The 16,206-nt window shown below is 43.0% G+C and overlaps 1 protein-coding gene across 1 annotated transcript in view; it reads right to left on the bottom strand.

The window, feature by feature from the left end:
• Positions 1-421: 421 nt before the first annotated feature.
• Positions 422-16,206, bottom strand: part of LOC144679540 (short transient receptor potential channel 3-like) — a 182,448-nt gene continuing 166,663 nt past the window's right edge. The window contains exons 11-13 of the mRNA XM_078540036.1: positions 10,735-10,818; positions 6,922-6,997; positions 422-1,127 (exon numbers count right to left, since the gene is read on the bottom strand). Coding sequence (XP_078396162.1) covers positions 979-1,127; positions 6,922-6,997; positions 10,735-10,818 — 309 coding nt within the window. The 3' untranslated portion in view covers positions 422-978. The remainder of the gene's footprint in view (positions 1,128-6,921; positions 6,998-10,734; positions 10,819-16,206) is intronic.

Genomic DNA, 16,206 nt, shown 5'->3' with positions numbered 1-16,206 from the left:
AAGGTGTTAAAATAATGTAAGGTATTGATAGAGTAAATAGAGAGAAACTGTTCCCACTGACAACCAGTGGGTAACCAGAGGAAACTTATTGAAAATGATTTACAGAAGATCCTGAGGAGCGGTGAGGAGAACTTTTTAATGCAGTGGGTTGTTAGGATCAGGAATGCACTGTCTGAAAGTGTGGTGGAAGCTGATTGAATACTAACTTTCAAAATGGAATAGGATATACTCTTTAAACATAAAACAACTGCTGGGCTATGGGGAAAAATCAGGGATTGGAAGTGTTTGGGTAGGACTTTCAAAGAGTCAGTGTAGGCACCATGGGCCGAATAGCCTCCTACTGTGTTGTGTGATTCCACACTTCAGATGAAATCATCCTGAATTACTATTGATAATAAATGATAAATGTTAGTCAGTGAATGGTGTACAAACTTAGCCTGCCTGTAATATCAAACAGTAAATTGCAGACCCCAACAAATTCTTGTGTTAAAACCTTATCTATTGGTATCACAGTTCAGCAACTGCCATATGTTTGGTATAGAACATCATAAAAGAGAGAGTGAGCTAAGTAATCTGTAGACTTGCACATAGCTAATCAAGTTTTCAATTTTAGTATAAATAAAGTAGCTAACGGCCTCTGATGTAATCACAAAATAGTCAAAATGACCTTCAAAGAGCTATAACTGGGAATACTGTTTGTTTTGTATTCTAGTTCTTTAGTAATGATAACAACTTCTTATAAAATGCTACAAAGTGATTTCTAGACAATCCAAAATTCTGTAAATTGTAAAGATAACGTATCTCTCACTGCTCTACAGGAATTACAAGTTTATTATTAGTACATTAATTACCTATTATGTACTAGAGATGCTAAATGCTCATTATACTGACTCTCAAATTTATCATTTATAAACATTATTGCATTAAATTGTGCTGTTTCTATACATTGATAAACACAAAGTCCATTTTCAGCTTAAGTCATTGGTTTTTTTGTTTTGTCAGACAGGTATTAAGTTTTTCACCAAGTTTTTGAATGAGAAAAGCCAGCTCCTCGGTTGCTTGAGACTTGTCTTCTAGAAGTTCATATCGAAGACTTGAGATATCTTGTTTAATTTCTTTCAGTTCACCTGGGAAATAACATTGCAATATCAGTGAAACTATTAATACTAGGGAAATAGCTGTAGAACACATATTGATTTAAGGTGCTGAGGTATATAAAACATCATTTAAAAAGAACAAGATAGGAAGTACTGACTACAAGAAGAATCTTTCCAAAGTTGTATGGTTAGAAGCAAATTATAACACTATTCACCCTGTTGCAGCTGGCAGTGATGGATTCTTCATTGTCTAATGATTCTTATTTATTCCTTATTATACCCCCCATCAAATCTACATTTCATTTTAACTGGGAGTAAAAGAATAACTTTGTCATTACGTCTGAACACACCTTTAATTTATATCATGAACACTGAACTTTGCAAGATGCTTATGTTTTGAAATGTTCCTTTAAATCCAAAGCAAAACTAACTTGGCCTCTGGGAGAAGAAGTTAAAATGGATCCTGGCAATGTTGTCATTAGACTTGTGAGAAGTGCTCATGTGACTCACTTTGCTATGGAAATGAGAGTTAGCTAAAGAAAAACCAAACATGCAACTAATTGAGATAACAGTTTACAGCTGATGTTCTGTTGCAAATGGACAGAAACAAAGACATCTCAAAAAAACACTTGTAGCAGATGAAGTGAACTTCTCCCAGGAAAAGGTCTTTCCTGTCAGTAGAAAAGTGGTTGGGGGGAAAAAGCAACTCTCTCTGTGGAAAAGGCAGTTTTACCATAGCCAAGTAAGTATACAGTTTATTTAGGTTTATTCAAAATGTTGGATCATGAAGTCTCTGAGAGTCCGTGCTGTCAGCACTGAGGTGACTGGAGGAAGTGAAGACTTGACAAAGTGTGCCTTGCTGGCGATATTAGTATCTGGAAAAGTTGGACAGAATGGAGCGGTTGGCGAAGGCCATCGGAAGATTCAACACAGCATGGCGAGGTGTGGTGAAACTCTGCTGCAGAGCTGGGAGAAACTTTAGGACTACTCTTAATGCTACATGTGTGCCAGTAGTGTTTGTGGTATCAGTTTAAAGTTAAATTTACATTTCTGTTTGAAGTATCATTTGCCTTTTAATGTTTGAATTATTTTGATTTTGGGTTAATTGTTACAGTATAAAAGTTTTGAAAGTGAAGTCTTGTCCATCGGCTTCTTCCATTGGGCTGTTTGGGAAATTCATCTTTTTTTTAAAATCGGTCTCTACAGGAATCATATCTTCTAATAACCTGTGAAATCATCTTTCAAAGCCTCTAAATAATAGACCAATGTAAATGTGCATCAAAAATACAGATATGTATTAGAGTTTAATCACATGGCTGCAACATGCTACGAATACAGGAGGTAAAAAACAGACTTGAAGGTGGGAGTTAAAATCTGAATTTGGACATTTGATCATGATGCTTTGACTTTTTGATTCCCAAGTCCCAAACTTTATTTCTCTTAGGGAGTTGACCTTGGTTTAGTGATAGCACTCTTATCTCTGCATCAGAAGGTAGTGGGTTGAAGACCCACTCTGGAGACTTCAACACATAAGGCTGGGACTTCACGTGGCACCATATGAAGAAAAGCAGGAGAATTCTCCTAATGTCCATGGCAACATTTATCCCCAACTAGATAAGATGGGCAAGACATGTTGCCAGAACGTCTGATGAGCACTTTCCATGGCAAGCCAATTAAAGGGAAATGTTCACATGGAAGCTAGAAAAAGAGCTTAAAGGACACCCTGAAGGTCTCACTGAAAGGCCTCACTGTAAAGTTTCAACATTGTTCCTGAAACATGGGAGAACTACGTTCTATATGGCGCAGCAAAGGTGCCAACTCTTATGAACAGAATAGAGTCACACAGTCCACCAGGAAACATTGAGCTTCGTAAGGCCAGGGTCGCAAGCTCTTCTTCCAGACCAACAATATATATGTGTTGAACATGGAACAGAGCTATTCATGCTCAAATCGGACTGATTAGTCATCTTGGAAAACTTTGCACCTGAAACTTAACCCAATGAATTCTAGTTGATGTCACGGTCAACTTTAACTATGAAAGACAAACGCCATCCCTCAGCCAACACCACCAAGAATAGTTTCAATGATAATTTCTCTCATTGCTGTATGTATTACTGTGTACAAATTGGCTGCTGCATTTAAAAAATCATTTGACTGAAGCGTTTTGGGAGATCCTGAGGTTGTGAAAGTGCTATATAAAAGCAAGTTCTTCCTTTCTTTATATGGTAACTATTTTAAAAAAGGAGGCTTTTCTAATCCATAGGGAACTGCTTTGTAATTGGAAAGAAATAAAAAGGCACTGGCACTGTTTTTATATTGATGTGTCCACGAGTCAGATCGCTGAGTTTATATTATGACTCTCATTTTCGTGGCAGAGTCACAAAGCCACCAAAAGTTGAGTTTCTGCTTCTATCTCCCAGATAAGACAGCCAGGTTTAGTTGTGCAAATGTTGTTTGTTGACTGAGGACAGAGTCAAGATCAACTGTGGTAAGAACTTAAAGAAAAGTTAGGACAAGAAGGGCCATTCTGCCCATTGCACATTATCCCTGAATCAATGCTTGTTCCTGCAGATTCACTCTTCCAGTTTATCACATATTCAGAACCACTTAAGTGTACTACTTACATCTATCATAGCCTTTTTCTATCAATGTTCTCACAACTTCTTAAAGGTAATGATATCTGCTCAGATATAGTTCAATTATTCATGGTGTCTTCCTCACCATTCAACAGTTCATGATGTGTGAGCTTGGACAGTAGTGTTAGGAGGTTATTTAACCTTGAACTGCACTGCAGCCAAGCCTAAACCTGTCCTTACCTGACTCCAACAAGTATACGTCACAGGAGGAGTTTAATGATCAAGAGCAGGAACTGTGGTAATTGATCTATACTCCTCACTTGTCCAGCTTATTGTGAAAAAGTATTGTAAATAGTTGTTTGGTAGTTAAAAAACTTGAGTATTGCTGAAAAAAGAGACATGTTGTTGAAGTTTTTTGTCTTGTGCTCATCAAGCCAGATGTGAGAATACCAGATTTCAAAGGGAGCAACAATTTATACTGTATTAGAAAAGCGTGATGATTTGTTGGCAAGTTGACTCTGATTGGTCAAGGCATTGCCATGGAGAATACATCAGGGAACTATAGTCCTCCAGGCTTTTGAAGGGGACGCAGAAGACGCCACTATCCTGCTGCCAGGGTATACAGGTGGCGAAGCAGCTACCTCAATATGTCTGCGGTGCAGTGCAAAGGAGGCTCCGTCTCTCAAGGGAGACAGTTAACTATATCTGTCAGATGATTGGGCCTGAGATCTCCGTGAACTGTGTAGTTGGGCACCCCATGCCAGTGGCTCTGAAGGTCACAGCTGCCCTCAACTTCTATGCCTCTGGCTCCTTCCAGCGGTCGGTGGGTGATCTTTGCAGTGTCTCCCAGTCAGCTGTCCACACTTGTGTCAAGCAGGTTACCGATGCTCTATTTAGGCATGCAATGACCTTCATCCACTTCCATTGGGACCAAGCAAGCCAGACACAGTGAGCCAAAGGCTTCGCGGCCATTGCTGGCTTCCCCCACGACCAGGGTGCAATAAACTGTACACATGTGGCCATCAAGGTACCAGCAGGTGAGCCCGGTGCCTTCGTCAACAGGAAGGGCTTCCACTTCATGAACGTGCAGATAGTGTGTGACCATAGGATGCAGATTTTACAAGTCTGTGTAAGGTACCCAGGCAGCTCCCACGACGCCTACATCCTCAGACACTCCCAGGTGCCGGGGCTCTTTAGTGCTCCAGCCTGGCTGGATGGATGGCTGCTGGGTGACAAGGGCTATCCCCTCAGAAGGTGGCTCATGATGCCTCTCCGCCATCCAAGAACAGAGGCTGAGCAGCGGTACAATAGGAGCCACACCTCCACATGGGCTGTGGTGGAGAGAACCATCAGTCTTCTCAAGATGTGCTTCCAATGCCTGGACCACTCGGGGGGCGCACTCCAGTACCCCCCAGGTCATGTGTCGGTGATAGTGGTTGCATGCTGCTCTCTCCACAATTTTGCACTGGAAAGAGGGGACGCAGTGGATGATGAAGACGTCGACGCAGTGGCTGTGGCTGCACACGATGAGTCCGAGGATGAGCATGCACAGGGAAATGCTGAGGGGGTAGACACTGACCCGGGCATACTGCAGGGAGGCAGGGACACCTGGGAGGCTTTAATCCAACGAACCTTCAGCTAGCATACCACAGATGGACCTCCAGCAGAAGCCAGGGTTGTAGGCTCCAACCTCGATTCCTGAGTTCAAAATCTGCCTGGATAGGAACATTAACTAAGGGCTTTGTCAATAAAGCTGAATGTCCCACAAATCTCTCATAACATTATTGGTAACCATCTACCTGCAGAAGAAGAGGCACCCTCAGCCATGGTGACATGTCTGAATTTAATATCACAGGCAAAGAAACTTAATGGGGGGGTGGGGTGGAGACCGGGGTCAGAATTGGAGTAGCTGTGGACTGTTGCTCAGGTCTTCCAAGGCTAAGACATGTTTGAAGCAGATGATGGGAGGGAGTGGCGTCAGGCTGTCAGACTTTGTGTGTACTTGCAGCTGAGTCTCCCTGACCAAAGGTGCAAGGTTACAGCAAACTTGGGTGGGTGTCTAGTACGATTGGTACGTTTATGTCAAATAGAAGAATGTAACACTCCTGAAGTGCGCTGCTTTGGTGTAGACTGTGCAGGTGGGACATGGATTGGTTGGGAGCTGCTATGCAATAAGGATCGATGGCTGATTCCTCAAAGTAAAGGCGCTGGGATTCTATTTGAGGAAGTTCAAAGCTTTGAAGAGTTTTGTGGCTGAGATCAGTGCCATATATGCTACGTGGACTGTCCAGTATATCCGTGAGGTCTATCTTTGTTTTATCTGCTATTTAATGTGTAATTTATAATTTATATTGACTGCAACTTGCCTGTTAATTCATATTAAATTTATGTTGATTTTGGTCTGACTGCTAAAGTAAAACCTATAAAAAGTGAAATCTTGTCCATTGGTTTTCTTCTTGGGGTCATTCAGTTCTTTGATTTGTTGGTTTCCATGGTGATCATAACAATCTACTTAATCATGAGATTTAAGGATTGAGAAAGATAAAAGGAATCCCAAAGAAGGAAATAGGGTGCATTAGAGTCAAATCAGGGACAGAAAGAAAAATAAAGTGAGGGAAGGAAGGATTGGATTAAGAGAGAGAAAAGACAAGCAGGAAAACATAAAGAAATCAACTTTAAATTTTAGAATTCTCTAAGCAGAACTTTTTACATGCAGGAAAGAGACTCAACAATTTAAATTGTTCTCTTTCTGGCCAAAGAAGTTGATTGTCATGGTATTTCGGCTGTTAAGTGAGTCCTAATTGTGTCAAGTTTAGTGGGCAATTAATGCGAATGTGTTAATTTGCAGCTCATGCTGCATTTCTTCTTTTCCTGAACTAGTTGGCTGATTCATGCATTAATAGCTGCATCTGTTGTGAATGCACAATTATTTTTCCAGGAAGATTTTGCCCAATACATTTACTAACGTTAAAAGACTTTTGAAAATATGTGTAACGCAACACCAATCCCACTTTTATGCTGTGGGGATTGCAGAGAATGCTGAGAATATTAGTTTCCAGTTCTTGTATAGTCTCCTCATGCGAGCTATGGAACAGAAAGACAGGGGTATTTTACAAGAATACTTGTATTCCAAAAACATTTTACAGAGCATATCACTTTACTGGGAAGCGATAGAGTCCTTTTCACAGGGAAATAGTTTCTGAGATATATATTGCTCAACAATCTACCTGAATGGTGTTGATCCTTACCTTCATTAACTTCATCATTTTCTTTATCAACTTGTGCTTTCAAGACATACCGTTTAATCAGTCGTTTCATTATTTGCTGTGAAAGACAAGAATATAACTAAAGCAAGAGCAGGAAAGAACATTCCTAAAAATAGATGACATTGCTTATAACAAGAATTGTATGTATGAATTCTAATTTGCAATGACTATATTTAAATGTCCTGAATCAGATGTCAAAAGGACTCTATAAATACTGCTCGCATATAATGAATGCATTACCTGTTTACACCAAACCAATTAGCATCAAAGAACAAATGAAAACATGTGAATTGTTTTGCTCACCAAAAATCATCTTGTTAATTTGAACATTCTACAGCACCTACATGACACACATTGATCTCACTCTCTCCAAAGAGTGTGTTTATGTTTGGCCAACACGGAAATGATGAGGTGTTAACAGGGCAAAAATCGCAAACTGTTTCATAATGTCACACTTTCGAAAAATCTTCTTGTATTCTTTACATGACAACCTGGAAAATTTCAACTGTTACATTCCACTGTATTGAATTCAAAATGCATTCCAGGAATCAATATTTTATTTGCAATTTGAGTTGTGAGAGTTAAATCAATTAAGATAACAATTGGGGAAGTGATGTAGTAGGATAATATATTGCAGCTATGAGTATAACATATGGTTACTCTATTTATCACCCTTTTCAAAACCCCAAATCTCAGCTGCAGAAATGAAACTAATAGATTGAGGAAGATGTTTTGCTCTGGTGCAGGAGGACCATAGTAAACCCACTGATGTCAAGATATTTTGAGCATTGTGAAATTTAAATGTTCTAGTTCATCTGCCTGTGGCGTTCTAAAATAATCTTGGATCAGCTTGCTGTTGTAATGTTTATCTGACAGCCTAACCTGTTTGTTTAGCACCACTGTGACTTATGAGGTTGATTAGAATCTGATTTTTTTTGCTGTTGGTTGTTTTTCTGGATTAACAGCTGATTGGCTCCTCTTCTCATCATCCAAATCCCTCCCCAGGTCATCTCCAGGCCAGAAAAAAACAGCACAAAATAATTGGCTTTTTTCTTCCCATGTACTTTTTGAAGATTGTGATGTGTTGATGCTTTATATAAAATGTGGCATTTGAAATATGTCAGGCAATCACCAAACTCAAGTGCCAGCTTCTCTCATTTGGTAGTACTCTTGGCTCTGATTTAAAAGATTGCAGCCTCAAGTCCCATTGCATGGCTTGAGCACAAAATGTAAATTGATGCTTCAGTTCAGCACTGAGGAAGAACTACATTGTCAGAGGTGATGGTTTATGGATGAGACATTAAACCTGAGCTGTATCTACCTGTTCAGGAGGACATAAAAAGATTTTTCGGCATTATCAAAAAAATTAACCAGTTGTTCATCTTAAATGGCTTCATTTGACAACATAACAACAGTGACCAAGTGCCAAAGTTAATTGGTTGTGGAACACTTGGGATGTACTGAGTATATAATAAGGTTTTGTATAAATAGAAGCTTATTTCTTTATATAAATGGGTGGTTATTTGTGTGGTACTTAAAGGATGAAAGCAAATAAACTTTTAAAATTAAAAATCCCAGATCCTGGCAAGATGTCCCTCTATGATGGAATAGGAAATGAGTGAACAGTCATGCAAGTTTCTTCATCAGGATGAGCAGAGAAAATAGGAGTAATTTTAACCCTCTATATATAGATGGTTGGAACAAAACTGTGGGATGTTAAATTGTTATAAATGGGAACCCTGACCCCAATCCACTGCAAAAGTGCCAACTTCCAGTTTTACTAGTGCGGGTTTGGGGTCAGATGACTACTCATTCCCAAGAGGCAGAACAGTAATTATAATATTAAACCGAGGTTTTGCGCTGCAGGATGTTTTATCAACTTGCATTTAACGGCAACGGCCCAGGGTTTCTATGGGCTTGGAAAACACGACAGCCGAAGGGAGGTAGGAGTTGTCAGCTGCGGTTCCAGCAGTGCTTGTGAGCCAGAAGAAGAATGAGTGCTTCCCCCTTGGCTCCTCAAACAATACTGTCGCAATTTGCCTTTGTCCTCATGATATTCAGAACCCTCCATTGGGATTGGTCGACTCCTCCCACAATTTCTCTCTTTCTTTACCTCACTCTGAGCTCCGCTCCCACTCCATGACCCTCAAGCTTTTTAATTTGTTTTCCATAAAGCCTTATAGCACATGTTTTCCTGCTCGACAGCCAGTTAATCTCTCAATCTACTTGGCTGTCAGGCAGAAAACAGAGTCAGATAATTCTAATGAGGAGGTTTAAGAGGAGGTCTAGTGATGCAGTAGGTAGCGTCCGTAATATTCCTAATATTTAGCTAAGTATTTTCCACATTCCACTGATGTATCATATGGACCATTCAGCTGCTCGTTAAACCCTGTTGGAGTTCAGCATATGGCATCATGCCCTTCCCTATTTGCATTTATTGTTTTATTGGGAACATTGTTCCATATTCTGTATTGCTCTGTGTGTCAAAGGCTGTGTCCTCAGTGGATTCCTGGTGACATCTTTGTAAACAACACAACGTGCTGCAGATTTATATACTCTCCTTAAGGAAAGGATTCAATGAAAATAAGTCATGATTTAAAACAGGCCAGAAGCCCTGCAGCCTAGGTGCTAACATCATGCGACTTCCCCAATTTCTTCATTAATTAGTGATTATTTATAGAAAATACAGGTAGGCACCTTGTTGTACCTTCAATGTAAGTCAAATTCTTTATCAGACCCGGGATAGTTCCTAACCTTGTGATGGATGCACAAGCATCTGATCACTGGTAGTCTAAGTGAAAGAGGACAATAATTTATTTAATTACTAGATTAAGTAACTGAGGGCAAGAGGAACTTCACACAGATAGTCGTGAGGCATTGGTATTCACTACCAGGGTTAGTGGCTAAGGCAAAAACTATCAACATTCAAGTTAGATTGGATATGGTGAAGGACAAGCAATTTAAAGAATATGGGAGCAGGGTGGATAATTATGATTAACATTGTCTGCTTGCATGTAGAATAAACATAGACAAGGAATGTTTGGGCCAAATAACCTGTAATTTCTCTATGCTTCTATGCATAGAAATTTGGTGAGAAATGGAGCTAATGATCAGCATGGTGAAACTATGGCTGTGTTATCCATTACAGAAAGACAATTGGTTATATATAGCTTGAGGGGCACCACTCCGCAGGTGTGGGGCAAAGCGAGGAGGCAGGCCTCCATGAACAGCAATTATTCTGTGCAGCCTAGTTGTGTTTATGAATCTTTTTGATCCAAAGTAGCCGATTAGCAAGGAAACAGGGACTGATGACTGTGTTTTGATTTGTCTCTCCAGTTCCTGGTACTTCCTTGGGAAGTAGGTATGCAATCAGGTGAGGTGATCCATATGTGAGAAGGGATGCTGTTTGCAGCTTTCTGATGATAATGACATTTGACCAATCCTTGTTGGATAGTGAGATTTGTCCAATTTAACCAAATATTCTTGCATGCTTAAAATTGTCTATAATGAGTTTCTCTTCTGTACAGGGGCAGGATTTTCCCATCGGCGAACGGAGGGCTGAGCCAAAATGGGCTAAAATCATAAGCAGAATCTGTATACACAGGTTTGCAGTATCGCTGCAAATGGTGAACATTAGAAATCTTTCCCAGATATGACAAAGAAAATACAAGAAAGGATAGTTTTTAAAATTTCAAGTAACCTAGTTCAATTTTCCTGTCATTGCATAATAATATTTGACATTCAACAGACAAATTGAAAATGACAGCACAAAAAATATTCACACATAGCACATACCTGATATCTCGTGGGTTGATTTATAATGCTGTTGAAACTTTGGGTTTCTGAAATCCTTAGATTTGATTGTGCAAAAAGATTCAGCTGGGAAAACAGAATACACACTTTTAAAATAGTAGAATCTTTTAAGACAGAAGGAAGCCATTCAGCCCATCATACCCGTCCTGGCTTTTTAAAAGAGCTACCCAATGAGTTCCACTCACCCACTCTATGTCCATATCCCTGCAGTTTTTTCTCCTTTTCAAGTATATATCAAAGTCGCTTTTGAAAACCACTATTAAGTTTATTTTGCACCACCCTTTCAGGCAGTATATTCTTGGTCATTACGTTCATTGCATAAAAAAATTCTCCTCATCTTCCCCAATCATCTCTTGAATCTTTGTCCTCTGGTTACCAGCCACTTTGCCAGGGGAAACAGTTTCTCCATTTCTATACTATCAACACCTCTCACTATTTGAACACTTTTATTAAATCCCCCTGAATCATCTCTGCTCTAAGGAGAACAATCTCAGCTTCTCTAATTTTTCCAAATAACTGAAGCCCCTCAACCCTGCTACCAATATAGTAAATCTCCTTTTCACCCTCTCCTAAAGTTTGATGCAGTATTGGGCACAATACTCCACTTGAGGTCTAACCAGTGATGGTAGAAAAATATATTTGTAATGTAAACAATTATTTCATTGGACAATGCAGTGAGTTATTTCACATCTAGGAATTCTTACAATTTTTCAGCTCTAGCTCTGACCATTGAGGTGAATGTCTATTCTATCTGCTGGGTAATTAGTTGCAATTGAAATGAATTTAAACCAGAATCTCACACACATTTTGGCACAAGGATGATTGGCACATCACACAAGTTTAGGACCTAATGAGCCAAACTTCCTCCAAATTTACTGGAACTGATTTTTATGAAAGAGTTTTAAAATCTCGAGAGAAATACTAACAAAACATTCAGTAAAAAGGTAGAAAAGAGTTTTGTGTTTGCTCAAATTTTGTTTCAAACGGATGGAGACTTAACGTGGAATTATCTTGGATTTGCACAAACTGCGGTATCGAGTGGGAAAAAGGACGTTTTACCCGCTGGCCACAATGGCGGCTTTTCGTGCTGTATTGTCCCATTCCTGTGCATCCCACTTTATTATCTATGCATTCACAGGGAACACGCTGGATTGTTGGTGGGCCGGCTCTGATTTTCCTGCCATGCCGCGTCCTCAGTGCTTCCTCGCTCCGGGTGCCATGTTTAAAACATACCAAATCCCAGCCTACTTCATGTCTTCAGACCAGGACTTCTCCAGCTGACAGATGACCCCGAAGGCTAAGAAGATGGCAGCCCCCAAATTTAGTGATGCCTCTCTGGGGCGCCTGCTGGATTCAATGGTAGGTAGCTGCGATATCCTCTAACCCCGCTCTGGCCATAGAAGGTCCACCAGAGTCACCAATCTGATCTGGGAGTGGGTGGCAGCAGAGGTCAGCAACACTGGAGCACAGAGCAGGTCAGCCATCCAGTTCAGGAAGAGGATGAATGCTCTCATCCGTTCAGCCCGCCTAAGTCAACCACCTCATCACTCTCAACTCTCACACACACAAACCCATCACACATCCATAGGGATCTTACACCTCAAGGGACAACACCACTAACTCTCACACACACCCTCACATCTCCATCAGGCTCATACCCTCTGGAGCTCACATTCTCATCTCATCCATGGATCCGCTCACCACACAAACACTCCACGCAGTGCCATGCGTCCTGCTCACACTCTCTCCATCTGTTTTCTTGCAGGAGAAGCTGGCTCACAACAGCAAGGGGAGTTCCCAGACCAAGGGTGGAGTGGCCCACATTAGGCCTCTCACTCACTTTGAGGAGAGTGCCATCGCTCTGACTGGTGAAGACGTGGACCGTGCCTGCTGTGACGTTAAGGTCAGCGGCAAACACCCACGTGAGGATCCTGCATCCCATCATTCCTCTTTCAACACAAGTGTGAGTGCCCTCTCTCCTGCTTTTGACTCTTGCCATGTACTAATTATCGAGGACACCTCTTGAAGAGTTGGAAATAAGCAGCTTGGAAGACCCGTCACAGCATTTATTCATACCCTCCACCAGCACAGAGACACACACCTCGGTGGGAACTGGATCTAGACCAGGCTCATGTTCACAATCTCGTGGTCACCACACGGACACGTGTTCGCCTCAGGAGGAGGCAGGTTTAGCCGAACTCTCTGGCACTCGGAGGGCTGCTGGGGAAGAGGCATCTGTGAGATCTGAGTCAGATGACAAGCCTCCAGGTTCAGCCTTCCAACTCATTGGCAGAAGGTGGGGTAACATCATGCAGAGCTGTTGGAAGTCCTCAACCGAGTGGCACGCAAATCAGAGGAGTATGTCCACCTGCTCTTTGATGAAGTGGTGCCCACATGTGCACAGATGGAGGTCTCCATGGGAAAGATGGCGGACTCCAAGGAGACCCTGGTCCGGCAGAACGTGGAGATGTGCGCACACCTGCACTCCATTGTAGTAGCCATGGATGAGTCCCTGCAGTGGCAACACAAGAAGAAAATGGGGCACCTCGACATCCCTCCAGGTGCTCCTTCCCCTCAAGGAGTCAGGCTAGGGCCCTCAGGCACCCAAAGGGAGAAGCAGCGGCAACTGGTCAGCCCTTGGTCACCCACTCAGGAATCTCAGAGGCTGTCCCCTCCCTCTGAGTCCCCTTTGCCTGTGACCCCCTCAGTCTCATCCTCTGTCACCGCTGAGGGAGCAGCTGGCCCACAGGAGGATAGCCAAAGCAAGCCACGGCCCCCAAGACCTCAGTTCTCCAGAGTACACACGTGCTGAAGTCATCAGAGGCAACAGAGAAAACCATTGCACAGGCTGTATCCACCCCTCCTGCAGAAGTCAGGGCAGCAGCTAGAAGAAGTGGTAGGCTTAGCAACGTCAAGAATTTCTGATCACAAGTGGTTGCATGGGTGAACACAGTTGTCACTTTATAATCGGAAAATTAAATTCACTTTCACTGAACAATGTGTAATGGCATATTTCAGCTTCATTTATAGGCTTTTCAAGTCCTCCCCTCGCAACCCCCCTACCCACCACCCCCCACCCCTGCCACTAGCAGTTCACCTGCATGCGGCCAAACTACGAGTGATTCTGAAGGGAGGAGTTTGTGTAGCAGGGCCATTCAGAGCCTTATGCAAGCATTCTCCCTTGCATGCAGAACCTTTCTCCATCACACTCATCACAATGTCCCAAGCATTTTCAATGCTGCCTGCTGGGGTTCTTTTTCAGTTGTCCATCTGACATGTCCACCCACCTACTGATCATACTCCCATGCAGTACCTCTGCCTGTCCAATATGAAGCTCCTCTCACTTTTGATTTGAGAAAAACGGTAGTTGTCACTTTTCTGCTCAGCTCCCCCGTCCTTTCCCTTCTGCCAGTCACCCATGTCCTTTCCCCTATCACTGTTAGCCCCCCGGCATCACCTTCCACCTCCCCACCATCACCTGCCATCCAGATTCCTTTCTTTCCAGGATGTCCAGGTGACTGTACATGTGGGCTTTGTTGGCTGGGCCAGCATTTATTGCCCATCCCTAGTTGCCCTTGAGAAGGTGGTGGTGAGCTGCCTTCTTGAACCGCTGCAGTCCATGTGGTGTAGGTACATCCACTGTACTCTTAGGAAGGGAGTTCCAGGATTTTGACCCAGCCTCAGTGAAGGAACGGCAATATATTTCCAAGTCAGGATGGTGATTGACTTGGAGGGGAACCTCCAGGTGGTGGTGTTCCCATCTATCTGCTGCCCTTGTCCTTCTAGATGTTAGTGGTCATGGGTTTGAAAGGTGCTGTCGAAGGAGCCTTGGTGAATTCCTGCAGTGCATCTTGTAGATGGTACACACTGCTTCTATTGTGCGTCGGTGGTGGAGGGAGTGAATCTTTGTGGATGTGGTGCCAATCAAGCAGACTGCTTTGTCCTGGACAGTGTCAAGCTTCTTGAGTTTTGTGGGACATACCCCCTTACTCCCTCCTGCACCCTTACTCCTTCCCCTCTCAGAACTCCTTCCTCCCTCCAAACTCCTTCCTCCCCGGGACTCTTTATTCCGCAAGACTCCGTTCCCCCTCCAAACTCCTTTCCCCCTCCAAATTCCTTCCCCCCTCCAAACTCCTTCATCCCCCCCAGACTCCTTCCCCCCTCCAAGCTCCTTCCTCCACCCCCCCCCTGCACTCCTTCCTTCCCCTGGACTCATTTCCCCCCCCTCCAAACTCCTTCCTCCCCCCAAGCCCCTTCCTCCACCTGGACTCCTTCCCTCCTCCGAACTCCTTCCTCCCCCTGAAGTCTTTCCCTTATACCTTCCTCTCCTCTTACACTTGCAGCATTCTCCCCGTTACTCTCTCCTCCCCCTCCCCACCGTGCACTCTGACACCTTTGTTTCCCCCCGACTCCCAAACTCACCTTCCCTGGTACACCTTCCTTTCCCAGTCAAGCCTGAACCTTTCCATCTCACTGCCCCCCAGAAACTCCCCCCTACACATTCCTCTCCCACTCACAGCTGGACCTTCTTCTCCCCCATCTCGCTGATCATCCATAGCAACCCATGGCCAAGACTGTAATGTTCCAAAGCAGACCCAAGACGTCAACGGAGACCTCCCATCTTCTGTGAGCTGCTTCGCGGCAGAGCCATATCCATGAGAATCCACCCAGCATGCCATGAACGTGTTCGTCCAGGGTCCGGTAGCTGTAGGGCTCCAGCATCTTCTGTTCCTCGGATGTCTGAGACCTGAGCAAGGCCCTAAGAGTAAGCCCCGACTTCTGTACGTCACCCTTGTCCAGGTGTGTTCTGGGTGCTGTATTTTCCAGCCAGCGTAATAGTAAATCTGGCATGTGGGGACGATTCCGGTCGGGCCTTACTTTGCATCTCATTAGTGGAATGCAAAGCGGGTTCATGCCAGCCGCCAGTGGGATTGGTGTTCACCATCGGATAATCCCACTGAGCTTTCACAGTAGTTGTGAAACCAATTTTTGGCCTTCCCGCCATATTGTCCCCCCCACCCGCCATGATGCCCAGTGCCAATGGGGCTGGAAAATTCCGGCCTTAGTGAATAAGTGAGCATTCAATGTTAGTTATGCCTGGCACAGTGCAATTTAATGAACTGAAACATTTTGAAGTACTGTATTACTATAGCAATCACAGAAGTTTTCATCTGGTTTCTTTTAGCGGTGGACGAGAGTGTAGAGGGAAAATCAGCGAGTATAGGATGCACACAATTTTCACTATCAACTATTCAAAGCAGCAGGTAAATGACAACAAAGTCAACTCCTTCTGCATTACAGAGGCTCTGTGCCTGGAGAGTTCTGAACTGAGTTCTGATGAAAAGTCACAGACTTGAAATGTTGATAGTTTCTCCCTCCACAGTTACTGCCAGACTTGCTGAGCATTTCCAGCATTTTCCGTTTTTATTAAAATAACTGAATCTGGGGAAATGC

The sequence above is a fragment of the Cetorhinus maximus genome, chromosome 1 (assembly GCF_964194155.1).
Source record: "Cetorhinus maximus chromosome 1, sCetMax3.hap1.1, whole genome shotgun sequence".
NCBI lineage: Eukaryota > Metazoa > Chordata > Chondrichthyes > Lamniformes > Cetorhinidae > Cetorhinus > Cetorhinus maximus.
Note: the sequence above shows the minus strand (reverse complement) of the source record. Positions and strands in the feature narration are given on the sequence as shown.